This window comes from Bemisia tabaci, chromosome 1 (genome assembly GCF_918797505.1).
Source record: "Bemisia tabaci chromosome 1, PGI_BMITA_v3".
Classification (NCBI taxonomy): Eukaryota; Metazoa; Arthropoda; class Insecta; order Hemiptera; family Aleyrodidae; genus Bemisia; species Bemisia tabaci.
Genome location: NC_092793.1, coordinates 50,988,969 through 51,007,259, shown reverse-complemented (window position 1 = coordinate 51,007,259; position 18,291 = coordinate 50,988,969). Strand labels below are relative to the sequence as shown.

General features: G+C 41.3%; 1 protein-coding gene across 6 annotated transcripts in view; it reads left to right on the top strand.

The window, feature by feature from the left end:
• The window catches only part of prage (RNA exonuclease prage), a 94,380-nt gene that overhangs the window by 58,763 nt on the left and 17,326 nt on the right, over positions 1-18,291 (top strand). Inside the window, exon 1 of one of the 6 annotated variants that reach the window (XM_019049283.2) lies at positions 15,248-15,458. The exons of the other annotated variants lie outside the window; for them this stretch is intronic. Coding sequence (XP_018904828.2) covers positions 15,446-15,458 — 13 coding nt within the window. The 5' untranslated portion in view covers positions 15,248-15,445. Of the gene's footprint in view, positions 1-15,247; positions 15,459-18,291 lie in introns of those variants that run through there. 6 annotated transcript variants of the gene reach the window in all.

Here is an 18,291-nt window from a genome sequence, read left to right as displayed (position 1 = left end):
TGAGCGTTAATTGGGAATAGATTTTAGGTCAGGTAAAAAAAATCACCTAAAACAGGGAACGGACCGGGACATAATTAGATAAGTACGCTCCTTTACATACTGGATATCCTTGACGGCGTTTTTCAAGAAGCTAGCTGTCTGGAGGATTGGAGGTTAATGATCAAAGAACTTTTCTCCGCGGTTTTTGCACACAGAGAGCATTGTGCTCTACCGCGGGAAATGATTTCCTGGTTGCATTTCATTCACTCATTATGTACACGGCAACCAGCAACATTTGATTAGAAATAGGGATTGGAGTTTTACCCTATGCTATCGTGCTAATTGTAAGTAAAAACGGGTTATGAGCATTTGAATGTTGCCAAATCTCCCATCAGAAAATATTTATTTTTGAAGAAAGTTATTAATAGTTTTCCTTGAAATTGTCAGACTTTTTAGATCAAATTACGAATAAAACCCTTTGAAAAATCGGAGGAGAAATCTACCGTGCTAAGGAAGAACGCCGTATGAGCTTTCACGCCGCGCGCTGCTGACCGCAGCGACCGCACGATCTTTGACGCAATGCGTGAAGTATTCATGCAGTCTTGTAGGCGCTAATATGTGTTACATGCCGATCGCCGCGCCAAGGGCTTCTCCTGTTCATCTCAAGTCCTCGTCAGCATTTCTCTCTAAGGCGCGCCGTTCCGGGCCAAATTGCGTGTTTTAACTATTTGGTTTCTCTCGTAACTTGAATAATTGAAGGTGGTGTCTCTTGTATCTCTGAAAGACGACAAAATTAGAAATTATTATACTCTCTGGAAATGAGAGATTTTGTTGCCTTCTCTCGTTTGTAATTTTTTTTTCTAAATCCGATATTTTTTATACCTACATTTAAAAAAACTGCAAAATTTGCCGCCCCCTATAGATTTGCCGCCATGGGCCGCGGCCCATGTGGCCACTCCCTTAATCCGGCCTTGTAAATGCCCATTGAATTTTGAGAATTTGAAATTGTTGAGTCCCCGTAGGTAAAAGCTTTCACTTGTAGCCAAGAGGCCAGTGGAGGGCCTCTTGTCTCTGTGTGGAACCTCCACCGCACGGAAAAACAAAGAACGTTCAAATATGTGTCGCGGACAGCTCGGCAGGTGCTACCAAGATAATGATCGCTAATACCCCCGAATAAGATTTCTGGTACCTATGACTAACGTCTCTGGTGCCCACCACCAAGTTTAACACTGACGATGACGACTCGCATATCAAGCCAGATTTTTAGTCTCTGCTACAGAATTTTGCGCGGCCGTGTATTTCTTTCTCTTAAGTAACAACGTTTCATGCGATTTTTGTTCCAAGAATGATTTAACTTAACGCTGTGAAAAGGGATACACCGATAAATCATGCAAAATTAAAGGACTGAGGTTTTAATTTGCTCGTCGATAAAAGTGAGACGCCCGAAAAAAAGTCAATGTCGAAGGGTTTGATAAACAAAGTTTAAGCAATCAAAATGGAGGATATGATTTTATTAGCGAGAGGAGGATTGCAAATATTTCGACGCGTGACGCGAGGAAAGTTCCAGAATGTCACGTTGAGTTCATGATGGTTCGGATTTCTGAGGCGTAGTATATTTGAGGAAGAGTCATTTGAAATTTTGTGTGGAATCAGCGAACGCAGTGGAAGTGCGAAATTATTCATAAAAAGTTCACGCTGTTTGTCAGCACAGAATGAATTATGACTCTCTAAGCTTCCTCTCGAAGACGCAAACGACTGCACGTTTTCTGTCGAAAACTCAAATGCTGATTTTTCGGACGAAAATAACCTGCCTCGGAAAATCCTCGGAATCTATCTTGTACCGTATTTTGATGCTCGTAGACACTCAGAGGCGGATCCAGCGATTTGGCAACATGGGATTTCCTCCGTTTAAACCTATAATAAATAATCGATTCTTGTCGTAGCACCTGGTCCAGAATCGATACATTTTCCTAGGTTTTAATGGGGAAAAACAATGTTGCCTACTGGATCCGCTGATGTTGGCACTTCTCTCTTTTCTGCTGGTATTAAATTCAGTTTTGATTTTTTACGAATTAAGGACCCTTTACCTCTCGAATGGTCGTTTTTGTGCTTCATCCGATTAGCTTGTACCCTTGTCATTCTTCTCTAAATCACGACTATCCTCAAATCAAAGTTTATCGACTGGCAACTCGGCAAATGAAGATTACGATCTAATTTGCGGTTGACAAGTTATAAAACGAAACCAACGCCGCCGGCTTCCCCCTGCCAGCTATTCGAGCTTTTCTTGGTCGTTTCTCGGCCAAGTTGGGCAACCGTCGAAGTCCACCCCCCGTCCCCCCATACACGAGTCATCGCTTCGGGACTTCCTGGCCAAGCTTCCGGATGCATTGCGAATTGCGTTGACAATCTAAAACTTAACGCAATTCAAATTACTAGCTGCTTCAGCTCGCTACGCTCGCTTGCGCCGCTAGCCGGTGGCTTCGCCCCCTGGACCCCCAGTCACTCGCTCCGCGAGTGAATGTTGGCTCGCTTCGCGAACCAAATTTTGCTACTACGAGTAATTAATTAGATTTAGAGTAATTAATTAAAAGTTAATTATTAATAAAACCTGTGCTGCCGTAAAAAGGAAGATTATCTTCTGAAAAATACACATCAAAATTAAATAATTTTCATGTAAAAAAAAAACTATAATGATAAAATCATGAAAGCAAAACTCTAGACGCACTACTGAGAAACCTGGACAAACCGAAAACTGATTATGAGCAATTCGACGGAGGAAATGCGTAGTAGGTGTTCCGAGTCAGACGGCATAAGAAAGGGAGTGATACTGACGCAAAGGACCCCTGCCAGAGCAGAAGGGTGACACGTACTAACGGCAGGTAGGGATGGGTTTACGTGGAGAGGGAAACGGAAAATCAGAGGGTGGGAGGTCCCCCAACCTTATGACTCGTCCAGCGGCAAAGACGAAAATATTTCGTTATCAAATCGAGGTAAATTTTGCAACGTCGGTCGCGCAAATTGAAAAACTAAGGAATGTTGGCACGTCTACAGCCTAAAAGCTTTCATTCAAAACAAATCCGAGCAAAATCGGTCCAGTAGTTTCCGAGATCGAATTAGCACAAACTGTCCAACGTCAAAAACGCAAGCATGTCGTTATCAAATCGAGGTAAATTTTGCAACGTCGGTCGTGCAAATCGAAAAACTAAGGAATGTTGGCACGTCTACAGCCTAAGAGCTTTCATTTAAAACAAATCCGAGCAAAATCGGTCCAGTAGTTTCCGAGATCGAATTAGCACAAACTGTCCAACGTCAAAAACGCAAGCATGTCGTTATCAAATCGAGGTAAATTTTGCAACGTCGGTCGTGCAAATCGAAAAACTAAGGAATGTTGGCACGTCTACAGCCTAAGAGCTTTCATGGCAATGGAAGGAATCAGACTCAGATCTGGGTGGATTTTCTGCCCCGTTTGCCATATGCAGGCTTATAAGTAAGAACAGTGGATGTCCCCCTTTAAGTTTTGAGAAAATTGCGTTTAAAGTTTTCAATGCTGTGCGTTTCGCTGTCTGTGCAGCAAATAGTTCCGGCCAAGAAATTTATTATATAATGAAGCCTCCTCTAAAAAATGAGATTCAGTTTAAATTTGAAGTTCGTTTGTTGAACCCAACTTCATTTGTTCATCACCTGAACAAGTTAAGGCTGAGGAAATAATCGGTCGGTCATTTTAAAACACTAATCTGAAATAGGCGCTCGAGGTTGAGGGCGATAAATTTCTTGGAAGATTCCCGATTTAAAATTTTCAACGACTTAATAGTAGTTATTCTTTGGAGTAAATACCTCACAGAAAAAACCTCCCTCCAAGCTTTGGGTTTTGAATCATGCTCAGTTATGCCTCGCCGGCATTATCTTCATGTCATACTTTATTACTGCTTCTTTGTTTTCTTTATCGGGAACCATGGTCACTTTCTTTCTTTTTCGCCCGATGAATATTTCGGTTGTCACTATTTAAACGATGGCCATTTCGGCTTCATACTTCATTGTTGCCAAGCGCCTTTCCATGAAAATTCCGTTTCATTTGAAGGGAAATATGTCACTAACTCCTAAATGACATCGTGAAAATTAACAATATATAATATTTGTATCAACCAGGTATAAAATAGTCGCACAATATTATTGAAAACTTCAACAACCAATCAGAAATTCGTGAGAATTTACACGCCAACGCGATGTCGCATAACGCTTGAAGGTGAAAGAGAGGAGCCAAAAAAACCGAGTCTTCGTGTCACTCATGATAGATGCGAAGGAGTTTTTCCTCATGGCTAGAGCGAACATGAACGATGACGTAAGGCAACTGTAACTCCCTCTCCCGCTGCCCCAACCCTTCATTCAGTCTGCATAACTTTACTCCAAAGCCGGTTTCAACTCCATCGTTTCCGCGTCTGAATATGTTTCTAATTAGATCGGTTTCGGTATTTTTTTTTCGATTGCCGCGCTTCGTTGTCCTATTATTTACAGACTTTTTTATCAATAGGATTAGCGTGATTCTCTCCCCACCACAAAGACGCGATATCATGAATGAGTCTCCTCTTTTCCCTGCACGTACCGCTTGAAATTACAAAAATGCAGCGCTTCAGAATTCCATTTTTATTCTGACTGCTCAATAGCCCTGTAGCTTTAGTCACTGAGTGGCCTCATTTCTAATTCTTCAAAAATCGTTAAAATACCGACTGATGGTATGTTTCTACGAAGTCACCTGGTTAAAATATTGCTTGATTATTCTTGTCAATACTTCACTTTCTTCAAAAAGGCCCTTTGTAAAATCTGAGGCGAACTGAATAAATTGGCGCCCCAAACCTGAGCTCCATAACAAAGTCAGGTCAAGATGTAGGATCTATATATGGTAATTATGAAATGATAGCAATCCAATTATTTTAGTTACATTCTTGCCATAAGTCACTGGAGTTAGGGGGTCCTCAGTTTACTCAAACTGTTTCAAAAACGATTGATTCAAAAATTAAAAAATGACTGGTTTTTCAATGAATAGATGTTGAAAGACAATGACGGGAGTGAAAGACTCATGGATACATTTGATCTCTTGGAGCATCGAGTAAGGTATGTCCAAGATACTGCTGTCACAGGTGTCGATGTTAAACCAAGACCTCGCAACGGCACGAAAGTTCGCAACACCTCTTCTGCGCACTGAACATTCTGGGAAATATGACTTCACATCGGAGATAATTGGAGGGCACACGTTCTTTGTTCTGTACATGAAATGTCTGCAATAAGCACCGGTTTCTCGTCAATATTCATTTGATTTTGACCACTGTATGGTTGCAGACTAAGCCCAGGTGTGTGGCAGTTACAAATGAATATTTGCGCAGTCATTTCCAACTCTGTTCACCTAGAATGCCCCCAGGCGAAGTGTGAAAATGTACTCAAGGGTTCGGTCTACTCATTCGTCCTTGCGGAGAGTTACAACACGTTTGATTTCCACAAATACTTATAAAAAAACAATGGCTCCGCAAATAAACTTCCCAAAAGAGGGAAAAGAGTTCTTCCTATTCTATCATGCTAAAGAAAAATTATAAATGAATATATTCGGACGTTACCAAGTTTACCCTGTGAAGTACGCATTTTCAAGAAAACTTTCGAGAGTTTTTCACTGAGCCTTTCAGAGAATTTCGTTCCTAATTTTGTCCAGTTTATCTCAGAATTTCGAGGATAAATTGTCATAATTTCTCTCAAAAATGATTATCCTATCGGTAGAAGTTTGGCGATGTTCGAATGTTCATACTAAGTTCTTTCCTAGAGCGGCAATATTGACAATACCAACAATATATATGTGAAATTGTTTCTCCCGTAGGAAAAGTAATAACTCGCGGTATAGATGATTTTTTTCTTGTCCCATATGTGGGTGGTAAAACATCTGTAAATGTAGAATATGTTCTGATAGAAATGTTGTACTTATTACAAGAAATACTTTCACGTTGAACGTCACCCTGGTAAAAATTGGCGATACGAGCTGCGTTTCAAAATACCATAGGAGTTCTTGTAGCCGACTAAAGAAGGCTATTGAAAATCATATAGCTGGTTGTAGAAAGCGGAGCAAAGCATACAGCTGGGCTATACGAAGCTATAAAAAAGTATACAGTCGGGCTGTAGTTCTTATCGCCGGGATTTACACTTTATCGCCATTGGCTATAAAAAGCTATAAGAAGTTGTGTAGAAATTCGTGTGCTTTGGAAATCATTAAGTTTGATACGGAACCACCTTAATATTTACAAAACACACATTATATTTTCCTTTAATGCATATTTTTTTCATCAATTAAAATGAGAACAATCCATACAGGATGTGCAAACATTTCAAAATCATGAGTTGAATAACGCTGACTCCGCCAGATTAAATATTAGAGCCTAACACAAAGCGGAGCGGCGACGCACTGGCGCCTACAAACCTAACAGGGATACTTCACGCATTGCGCAACGCGTGAGGTATCCCTGTTAGGTTTGTAGGCGCCAAAGCGCGTTCCGCGCTAGCTGCCCGCCTGCACGCAGCGTGCCACGGCGCTTGAAGCAACTATTTCAAATCAGAGGTATTGCACAGTATCATACGAAACTGAAGGCGCTCTAATATATTAGTAATGGCAGGCATCCATCAAAAGCACGGAGCTTTCCTCGCAGAATAAATCAAGATACTACGGCATAAAAAGAGAGCGGTAGTCCAAAAACTAACTCAGTCCAAGTATCCGTATTTAGTAACGTTTAGCATAAACTTTATCGTCTGGCTGTTGCTCAATCGCCATCGGCTATAAAAGGCTATAAGAAATTGTACAGCCGGCTACAGAAGCTATTGGAAATCTTACAGCCTGGTATTTTGGAACACACATTCTACTGCCAATTTTTACCAGGGCACGTAACTCCTATGTTGTTCCTGAAAATTCCAGGGCTATAATACAACAATTATAGTACCTACATCCATACATAACGATTATAACTTACGAAAATATCCAGTTTGTGTCACAAGTTTTTCTTAAACCAGCATTGCGCTTATGAAGAAGAACTCTAATTACTATCTGTATATGACTCATGACGATTACTCAGAAATTCATTTGTCATCATTTTGCAGCCTCCTGGTTGGACATTTTTGAAGAACTTTCCCTCTATTTGTGGGTTTATGAGAAAGCGTCAAGATCTTTTGTATCGTTGCTTTTTTTTATTTTTTCATTTTTTCTTCGGTTGTCATATATCACTTAACTTCATTTGCGCTGACTCATAACTGATTATTTTTAATACGTTGAACCAGAGCTATACTATTGTCATTTATGATAATAAGTCTTTCATCGAATCGAAGCTCGGGCATCGAGGTCGATAATTCTTGTCATTTGAATGACTGCACTTGAATTGTGATGCCCATAAACATGTCAAATGATGGTCCCAGCATGCGCTCCATGTTTGGATCTTTTTACTAAGTCAAATTAAACCAGAGCGGATTTAATAATTGATGACTTTTAACTAATTCGCATTCGTCGATATGTTATCATATGACAATCAAGACAGATGTTCCTTTAGTTTGACAATTGGACCGTGCTAAGCAGAAAGGAACCAAGCCACATCAGTTATTGACATGTTTGACTGGAAATTTTTAATTTTTATCGTTGCTTTTTTTTATTTTTTCATTTTTTCTTCGGTTGTCATATATCACTTAACTTCATTTGCGCTGACTCATAACTGATTATTTTTAATACGTTGAACCAGAGCTGTAGTCCAAATTTTCAGTGAATTTTCTGCATAGCACGAAACATATTCCTGAAAATTTTCAAAGGAATCCGCACAAACGTCCTCTTGTAAAAAATTAAATTGCCCCATTAAATTTGGCAATAGTTGATGTGGCTTAGTCTCTTTCTGCTGAACGCGGTAGGGAGATGTTGCATGTGTGAGGAATTTGCGATTTGACTGTTGATTCTTATGTAAAAGCCCGCGAGAAACACGATGGTGCCACTGGTCTTCACTGAAATTAACTCCAAAGCTCAAAAAAAGCTCTCAAGTTGAGGCCAAAATGGAGGGTATATCAAACGCTATCCTGAAAGTCCACCTCTAGATCGAGACAAACTCTCTATGCGAAGATGGGGAGCAAATACATTGACAGGGTTACCGTGATTTCAGTCTAAGAGTCCCCACATAAGGTGGCAGCCCTGTCAATGTATATTTGCTCCCTATTTTTGCATGGAGAGTTGGTCTTGATGTAGAGGTGGACTCTCAGGAAAGCGTGGGATATCCCCTCCATTTTGGTCTCAACTTGAGAGCTTTTTTTGAGCTTAGGAGTTGACTTCAGAGAAAACCAGTGGCACCATCGTGTTTCTCGCGAACTTTTACAGAAGAATCAACAGTTAAATCGCAAATTCCTCACACATGCAACATCTCCATTAATACACGATCAATACGGTGTAATCTCATGGGAGTTTTCTTTCACCATCCAGTCCAGTTGCCCGTTTAAAACGATCACACGTTTGCGGAAACAAGCTGGAGTTACAGCACTCCTGCTCGCAACGGCTTATTCGAAGGCAGGCAACTATCTGACCCATTTTTTCGATTATTTGGTATTTAAGGCACGCAAACTGGCGGCGCTTCTTACGGACCGCGACTCTAAGGTCGGCGGCATGAGCGTCCATCTGTTGCCAAATGGACGCCAATACTGCCGTGCTAGGGAAAAACGCCGTATGAGCCTTCAGGCGTTGCCAAATTTCCATCTCTAAAACACTAATTTCCTGGTTAAATTATGAATATTTTTCTTCCAATTTTTCAGATAATGTTGTTTGCAATTTCACCCGAAGTTCCTGCAAAATTTCAAAGACAAATATTCATAAATTTCCTCAAAAATAAACATTTTACTGATGGGAATTTGGCAACTCTCGAATGTTCATACGGCGTTCTTCCTTAGAACGGCAGCATACGATGAGAACGGCGCCATTGGCTGCCACCATCCGGCAATTTATAATGGCAGGGTGGTTCTGTTGCAAAATTTCGGGCAAGCCTCGCACGAGACACTGTCAGATTATTCGGATGGTTTTGTAACTTGCGTCGCTGTGCCTTAAGGTAAGAGGCGCGAGACAGAGAGAGGCACTTCCGCTGCGTCTGGCTCGAGTACAGACCGCGAGTGCCTGAATACCTGAGCGCTTGAATGTCTGAATCGTAAAAAAAACGGAGATACTACCAGCAACCGGTTGTATCATTGACCACGACACTACCACGTGGCCAGCCCAAGCTCGCCAGCTTTACTTCGCAGTTGTCTAAACCATTCGACTATCGACTCCCAGTCATTGCCTCGTAAAGAAGAAGAACAACTCCGCCGTGCTGAGAAAGAACGCCGTATGAGCCTTTAATGTTGCCAAGTTTCCTTCGATAAAAACCGAATTTAATGGGAAAATTGTGAAACTTATTTCAATTATTTCACTGAAGTCTCATTTCAATACCAATTTCTCTATGTAACGCCGTTTGCTGGTTTTTATTTTAATTTATTTTTTATTTTTAATTCTATTTCAGCAGTTGATAATGGTGCCGTAAGGTACCGAAACGTCCTGCCTTTGTATTTTGTATTTTAGCCTTGTTTCTGCATTTTCCTGTGTTTTCGATTATTTTCTAAAATTTTCAGACAATTGTTTACCCCATTTAATCTAAAATATCTGAAAATTTCAAGCAAAAATATGCATGAAGGTTGTCAAAAATACATGTTTTATCAAGGGAAATTTGGCAAATTTTGAATGTTCATACGGCGTTCTTCCCTAGCACGGGAGAACTAATAATCATCGAGTTCTTAAAGATATTGCTGAGCGGGTGGAAATTCTTCCATCATTTCCATGATTTAAATAAATGCCGAGTTTTTCTATGACACTGAAAGGAAAATTTCTTCTCGACTGAGGATGTTTGATTCTTAATTCCGCGGTTATAAGTGCGCATTAGATTTGTTCGGCAAGAGTGACACATTATAAAGAATGAAATAAACCTAATCTCCTCTAGAGGTGGATGGCCTATCGACCACGAATGATCGATGAATTATTTTGGAGTTTATTTATACGATCTCATTAAGGGCAAATCTACGATCCATACTTCAGCCGTTACTTTGGACGAGCGTTATGTATTTTCCAAGAGAGCATACACCTATAGTGTCTCACTTAGCGTGTCCTTTTATGCAAGAAAGGCTCAAGCAAAAAGGGACTTGTTCCATTTAGAACAAAAACTGATTCAATTATATTTGCATAACTCTTAATTGACCAATTCTTCTCTTTTTTTTGTTTCAGGTAAGCATGTTACTTTGCTCATTGACTTATTCTGACTGACAAAGAGATGTAAATATTTGAGAGTCATTCCATCTCTTATCCCATAAAGGGCTTTGACCCAACGAAGAGAAGCTTATTTTTGTTCATAGTTCATCTGCAACCAGGTATTTGATTCATGTTGTGTCATGCTTTCCTCCTCGACTGAAGCTTGAATTAAGATAGTTTTAAAAATAAAGGAGGATTTGAGTGGGTATCATACAATTTACTCACAAAATTTTGATCGCCTTTATCTTCCTCTCCACATTACGATTTACTCGTACCTAATAAACATGAGGATTATAATTTAAATTGCACGTGAGTAAAAAAAGAATGGACCACCAGACAAGGTATGAATTTAAGCAATCTGATACATATTTCTTCACCAGAATTTCACGTAGAGCACGATTCGCACAACGGAAATTACTAAAAATAGCTCCTGACGAAGATATTAACGTGTTTCTTTCACATTGGTTACGAGGAATTTGAACTGCCCGCTCACAAGAAACTCAAAGCTCTACGTGAGTCAAATCGCGCACTACAACGGTTTCAGCAAGCTTCTCAATCGAGCAATGTTCATTTCCCACAATGTTTTGTTCAAACTATTAGCAATTTGCTATAGCTGAGCCAAAGCGTCAAGATTGAGGTTGCCAGATTTTTATATCGCAGATTATCGTCATGATAACGTTTAGCGCACGATATGAATCACGTAGAGCATTGAGTTTTCATGAGCGGGTGGTTTGAATTCACACATCAAGAATCATTAAATATCTTCGTAAGGAGTTAATTGCGGTAATTTTTGTTGTGCGCATCGTATTTTTCGTGAAATTTTAGTTACGAAACATGTATCAGAATGCTTAAATTCGTACCTTGTCTAGTGGTCCATTGTTGCCAGTAGTGTCGTGTGCTTTACGATAGATAATAACTGATTCTGTACCACAGCTTCAAATGGGGAAGTATCGATAATCGATCATTTGCGCTTCGCCACTGATTGCCAGATAATTCGCTATAACTATTATTTTCATAGTGTTTTTTGTAGAAACGTGCGCGTTCTAGAAATTTTCTTGAGTATTTAAAGAGGAAAAGACGTGTGTGTTTTTGTGTGCGATCATTCAATGCAGCGAGATGAAATTACACTTAAGTTCACTTGCTCGGCACCATCCATTTTTTTTACTGATAACTGTATGTGTGTCCATGTGTCGTTTAACCCGTTATTCTCTCATCACTGTACACTCAAGTACTCAACTAAGTCAAAATATTAAATTAGAAAGACACGTCCGCAAAAATGTTTTCTCTAGCATATATTGCATCGGCTCCTTTAACGTTGCAATATTAGGGTTTTTTTTTTTTTTTTTTTTTTTTAATGTTTGTTTTATTTTTGGCATGCTGTCTCTTTTTTTTTTAGAAGTGTAGGTGTGAGGGAGAGAACCAGTGGTTCCTAAGTTATCATATAGAATTAAACATAACGAGGAAAATCTATAGAACCTTGGTGCAACACGTGGGAGAGCACGCGTGATGAACGTTGTTTCTAGATATTGTGTTGTGGGAAGTATCATTCATATTGAAGGGGTTATAATCATGCAACACTCTTGCTCGCCGCGTAGCGAGCGGCGACCGGCGACTACTGTGATGAGTACGAAGAGTTCGAAGTAAGTAGAGGCTGACCTAAAAAAGGGTTTGAAAAAGGTTCGCAAGAGGCTCACTCCTTCCCCTCCTGTCTCCAGTTTCCACTCCCTGAAACTCTCTATTTTCAGGAAAACTTTTTCCAGGTCTCAAACTTTTTACTGACTATATCACCGCAAGGAATTAAAAAATGTATCCAAATTAAAAAAAAATATATATCAAATGTCATTTCTGGGTTGATAAGTTTCTTTCCGTGCTTCTCTTTCAATGTCGTCAAACAGACTTTGTTGGAATGCACAGTTCATAAAAAAAACAGTCATTTCAAACATTTGCTCACCTAAAAACGTCTTCAGCGATTGGAATAACCAAAAATTTAGTCATTGCCTATGTATTTTTTATTTGTTTATTTGTTAAAATATAACAAAAACAGTACGTCGGCTTCAAGGGTAATGACTGAAGACTATTTGCACCTTGCGTACTGCAATCTGAAAGAACCTTAAATTACAGTCCAAAACACCGTTTTGAATTTTCAATAGACTTCTGTAACGTTTTTTTTAGATTCTCCGTCAATCTATTTTTATAGGAGGTAGATCCTTGGTATCTTTTTTCCTTTATCTTGAACAAAAATCCCCCAAAATATATAGAGTCTAAAATTTCAATTTTTAAAAAATGGCCACCTCATCCGCTAGGAAACCTCGATTTCCCATCACCTAGGCTCATGGATATTATCTCCTGAACATTTCAAGAAGGAGGATCTCTTCAGTTCTTCACTGTCCTGAGATGCTCTTCAAATCATAATTTGGAAACAGATAACGTTCCGAATGATTTTAAGCGTACCTGAATTGAGTCATCCGAATTAAGCTCGTGAACTTGATCTTGTATCTTCACAGAAAAGTACTGATAGGATCTAACACCACTCAAGTACTTATTTAGAGTAGACATTGAACCGGTCTTTGTTTGAAAAGACGCATCTACGTCATTTCCGCGTTCCGCCTGGGTTTGGAGTCTAAGCTATCCAGAGATAAGTGAGTCATATGGAACAGTCTAATGTGCGTACTCGAATAAAATGTAGGTTGCTTCACACATTATGACCTGGAATCTACTTTTCGCGAGATCAAATTTTCAACGTGTGCTGGGGCGCGCTCCAGCTTTTTTTTTTTTTTTTTTTTTTGGGCCAAGGTGAAATCCCATCTGGCGGATAAAATTACTTTTTCCTCCTTTTCTATACGGCGCGGCGCCCGCCGTAATTTTTAACGGGATATTGTTTTTTTTTGACAAAACCTCTGGGATTTTCCATGAAATATTTTTCAAGCGACATCATTGAACCCATGCAATCGATCGATGCAAGCCCCGATCTTTGCGGTTCTCTATCATATTCCTTATTTAAAGGGACCTGCTTAAAAACAGAAGTGTAGCCAGAAATTTTTCGGAAAATTTAAGTCCATCCACTCGTCGGCATTTCCATTGATGTATAGCGGCCCCCATTTATCATAAACATTTTTAGAAAAGCTGCACCTCTCAAGTCCTGAGCCGCTCAGCAATGGCCCCTCCCCGCCTTGTGTTGTCTAAAGTGTAAACAAAACAACTTGCAGCAGCGGAGCCAAAGTTCCGGGATTGAGGTCTCCATATTTCTACACCATAGAGACTGATACAGGAGCTTTTAGGGTGCGATGTAACTATGTGTATGTAAAACCAGTCATGCTTGATGGATGCCAGGGACTCTAGTCTAGACTAAGGACGAAAACCTGGCTATTAGCCGGACCGCGACTGGTATCTGAATCTCAGGAGGAGGCATGGAATAACCCTCCCTGGGGCGCGCCAGATTTGGGGGTACTCCGCGTACCCCCTCGTAATCTAGGCGCGAGTAAGCAGATTCTACTTCCGTAAAAATAAAAATGATAAATAAACAAAAAACAAAACAAAATGTGTACAAATTGTATTAAAGCCCGTGCCCCACTATCAAACGAGCTCATCAAATGCAAGATGGCGGAGACGTTTACTGGTTTTTGCGCAGTTCGCTATCAAAAGTTGGCGGGCCGTCAATTGTTGACGAATACTCGTCATCTTGCATCTTTTGATGAGTTCATTTGATAGTGGGACACGGGCTCAAGTGAAATTTTGATTCTAAAATGTATCCCATAATGCTTTACGTATCCCATAATGCTTGCATCTGTACCTTATTTTTTCGTCATCCGTTCTCAGCCAGGACGAGCATCTCTTTGCTAGACGTATTTATGCGAAATAGAACCATGTGCAGGTGGAAAGATGGGGCGTGCTCGTTAGTTGAGGGCCATGCGAATGAATGGGAATTTAAAGCGCCAGTGACGTCAGCGGTGACGACCGGACACGACGACGACTAGGTCGTCAGTCTAACTCATGAGCCCTGCCCACAAGGCTCTTGTCACATGCCCACGGCTCACTAATTAGCGCTCAGTTCCTTTTGATTTAATGTTTTCCATTTCCTCAAAAGGAACTATATCCACTTTCACATTGTTTCTTATCGAGTTCACCACGAGCACACCCTACCTTTCTACTTGAGCATAGTTCCATTTAGCATACATACGTCCAATTTGATAGTGGGACACGGGCTTAAATGAAATTTTGATCATACCTAAAATGTATCCCAAGATGCCTCACGTATCTCATACTGCTTACATTTGCACATTTTTTTCGTCACCCATTCTTTGCCGGGACAAGTATAGCCGCTAACGCACGTACACTCCGAATGTACATTCTGGCCTACTGCGCATCGCGAATGTACACTCATCATTCTCTTGGAAAAGAATGGACAGTTTGACGAGAAGAAGAAGATACCCGCGATGATCTTTTACTCATTCCTGTAACTTATAGTTGTTCAAGAGAACAAAATGAGGAACATTCTCGATGCCCGCGCATGCGCAATAGGCCAGAATGTACCTTCGGACTGAACGTGTATTAGCGGCTTATCTCTTTGCTAATATGATGATAAGTCATAGTGTATGACGTCATCGTCGAAGGTGAATCCTCTTTGTGTTCGACAAGCTCGTCCAGCTGCTCGATGTCGGTGGAGGTGGGGGCGGGAGGCGGGAGGAAGATGCGATGCGAGGAGGCAACGACCACCGAACTTAGATGAAGTGGGAGTGGTGGTGGTCGTGTGCCGGACTACCGGGAAACCGGGAAGCCGGTGTCGGAGCCGGAGGAGGCGCGGAAACAATGCTATCTACAATGACCTCCGTCGCGTCGCGTCTCCTGTCGTTGTCGTCGCCGGTGTCGGAGTGGCGGGGTCGGGAGATAGCTACGCCGCCCGGGGCCGGGACCGGGGCCGCCTGGGAGTCACCAAAGTTCGCGAATCTCGGCGCCTCCTCCGATTTTCCATAGTTGTGCCGCAGTTCTCGCCGCATCGCGACGCCCGACGCGTGGCTCGCCGTACAGCGTTCACCGCGCGCGGTTTCGTCACGTCACGGGAGCTCCTCAGCATCTGCCTCGCCCCCGCCCCCGCCGCCGCCGCCGCGCCGGGCTCATTTCGCCGTGATTTCTATATTTAACGCCGCACAGATGGTCCGACTCGGTAAGTCCTCGCTCCCGCCCCGCTCTCACCCCTTCCCCGCACGAACCACCACCGTTCTTTGTGACTCACCGCTCCGGGGGCTCCTCGCCTGGAGTCGGGATCTTGTGCTTTCAGGCTTTCCCTTCTTCCATGGCCAAGCCGGAAAGTGCGGATCTTAGATTCGGATGCTGTTCTGCTGTGCAACGCAAAAACGCCGTAAACGCCATTTTAAATTTTTTTGGAAACAATGCATCACGGCAGAAAAACTTGTGTATCGTGGGACAATGTTTTTACAGAATTCTCTCGCAAATACTGTCAAGAACTTAACTTGGTAATTTGAGGTGCATGGGTAAAACCAATTTTTAATTTTATAAAGTGTTAAGTTCCAAAAAGCGAGGGAAAATCTTGATGGATTTACGGCGTTCTTGCTCAGCACGGTAATGTTAACCTTTGCTCATGTCTTGTTTATTTGAGAGACTAACCAATAGTTTCAGTTCTGTTCAGATCTCCTGTGAATATTTGTCTACCATTTAGAAAGAAAAAAAGAAGAAGAAAAAATTGACGAATTCATTGAAACAATTGTAAATTAGGTACTAAAATTTCTGTAAATTTAATTTACTGCTGAAATGTTGATAAAAGTGACTGGGTACAACACTTTAGCTGATTTTCGTGTGAACGCCCCTTGTGACGTCAGTGGGCACTGGGAAGTTGGGCACATGGGTATCTTCAACTCGCATTTACCTATTCTGTTTTCTCTGTATGCAATATCAAGGGCATAGAGCACGAGAAGTGATGGCAGTTCAGAAGCGGATCCAGCAATTTGGCAACCCCAGATTTCCTCCATTTAAACTTATGTTAAATAATCGATTCTTGTCGGAGTACTTGGCCTCCTACAAGAATCGATACATTTACGCAGGCTTAAATGGGGAAAAAACAATGTTGCCAATTTGCTGGATCCGATAATGCGGCAGTATCTGATCTGTTTACGTTGGGGCGTAGGCGGGCAAAATTCGGCGTAAATATCCTTGGTGTTGCTGAACACAATGTTGAGAGATTTGTCAAACTAATTTCTGATCAAACCATAGCTTGCCAAACACGATTTTTATGAATAATATAACTAAGGTAATGATTACTGTTGGCCGCCGAAAGTAACTTTTACGCAATGGAATACCGTTATTTCTCCGTTTATTGAACTGCTCTGTCACGCTACGGAAGAAACGCCGTATGAGCCTTTAGGCGTTGCCGAACTTCCTTTTTCAAAATACGGATTCATTGGGAGAATTGTGGATATATTTCTGCCAATTTTTCAGACAGTATTGTTCGCTTTTCAATCTAAAATATCTGAAGATTTCAAGGAAAAATATGCATAACTTCCCTCCAAAAGAAATGTTATACACTGAAAAAAAAAACTCCGGCCGTGGGAGCCGGAATTACGGTGAAAAAGCTTAGATTGCTCCGGGTTCAGAGGCCGAAGCTACGGCTCCAGCAGCCGGAATGTTCGGCCTTTGAGCCCGGAACGGACGGTATGTCTATATAGCCCGTAATTACGGCTCCCACGGCCGGAGTTTTTTTTTTTGCAGTGTATCCCTGGAAATTTGGTAATCCCTGAATGTTCATTCGGCGTTTTTCCGTAGCATGTGAGTGCTCCTCTCTTCATCACATATTTTTTTTCATATCAGCGACTGAGAAAATACCTTGTAGTAGCCGTAGCTCTTTCTCCATTTCACTTAGATGTGAGTCCCTCCGTGGAAACGGGAAATCGCGTTTCCCGCAGGCAAAGATTCCCGAGAGGAAATTCCATCGCGTCTCTCCATCATGACGCGTCCCCAGATGACTCATAACGCGCTTCCAGACTCACGATTCCCGGTGACGCTGCTAAAGTAAATAAAATTCCTATCAGGAGGAGAATGTTCGGACCGGTTTAACCCATTACCTTAGTCATTCCAAGAGGAAACGCAAAGGATTAAACCCAGCATTTTATTCATCTTCCTCAATGGCACGCTTTATATTTTACCGTGGCCGAAAGTTTTGAAAATCTGGTGAGCTCCATTGACCAGTGTTCGAAACTCACATTGGAGTTTCAGGAGCCATGTGGCGCATCAAGGTCGATTTTTAGGGGCATTAAAGATTTTTTAGGGGCCAAATTGACTTTTTGCCCATGTATTACGGCGCATTTAGTGACAAGTTAGACGCAAGATGCTTTAGTTACAGAACTAATAGCTGTTACTTGGGGGAAATTTCGAAAAATCACCAAACTGAAAAACTATGATTTTTTTTTTTTTTTTTTTGGGGGGGGGGGGGGCAATTTTTAGGGGCCACGATGGCGCAGAGCCTTCATTTTTCAGGCGCCATGACCGATTTCTTAGGCGCATTTGGCGCGTTGGCGCCTATGAGTTTCGAACACTGTGACTTCTGAATCTCGTTGAAACGACCTGAAAATATTAGTGACAGTTCAGACGTCAGCCAGATGATTTTTCGCAATGTATCATAACCCGAGGATTCCATAATTGAATAAAGTAATATAACAGCATGCATGATCATCGCATCGTGAAATAAAAATTGCATTTCACAGAGGAGCTGCTATTCTTTCTGATGAAGATCGGTTGTGCATTATACCGCCCACCAAGCATAGGCACCATCTGTTGAAGAAAAAAGACACTGTATGAATGACGAGTTTCATGAAAAAAATCGTTGTTTATCCCACACGGTCGGATCTTGCTAATTTGAAACCGTTCCAGCGAGAAACTCATCTGGAGAAGCTAAAACTCTGAATGATTCTTTTCGAATTTCCCTATTATCACCACCAGGCACACAGATATAAAAGCTAGATACAAACTAGATCATACACATCCAG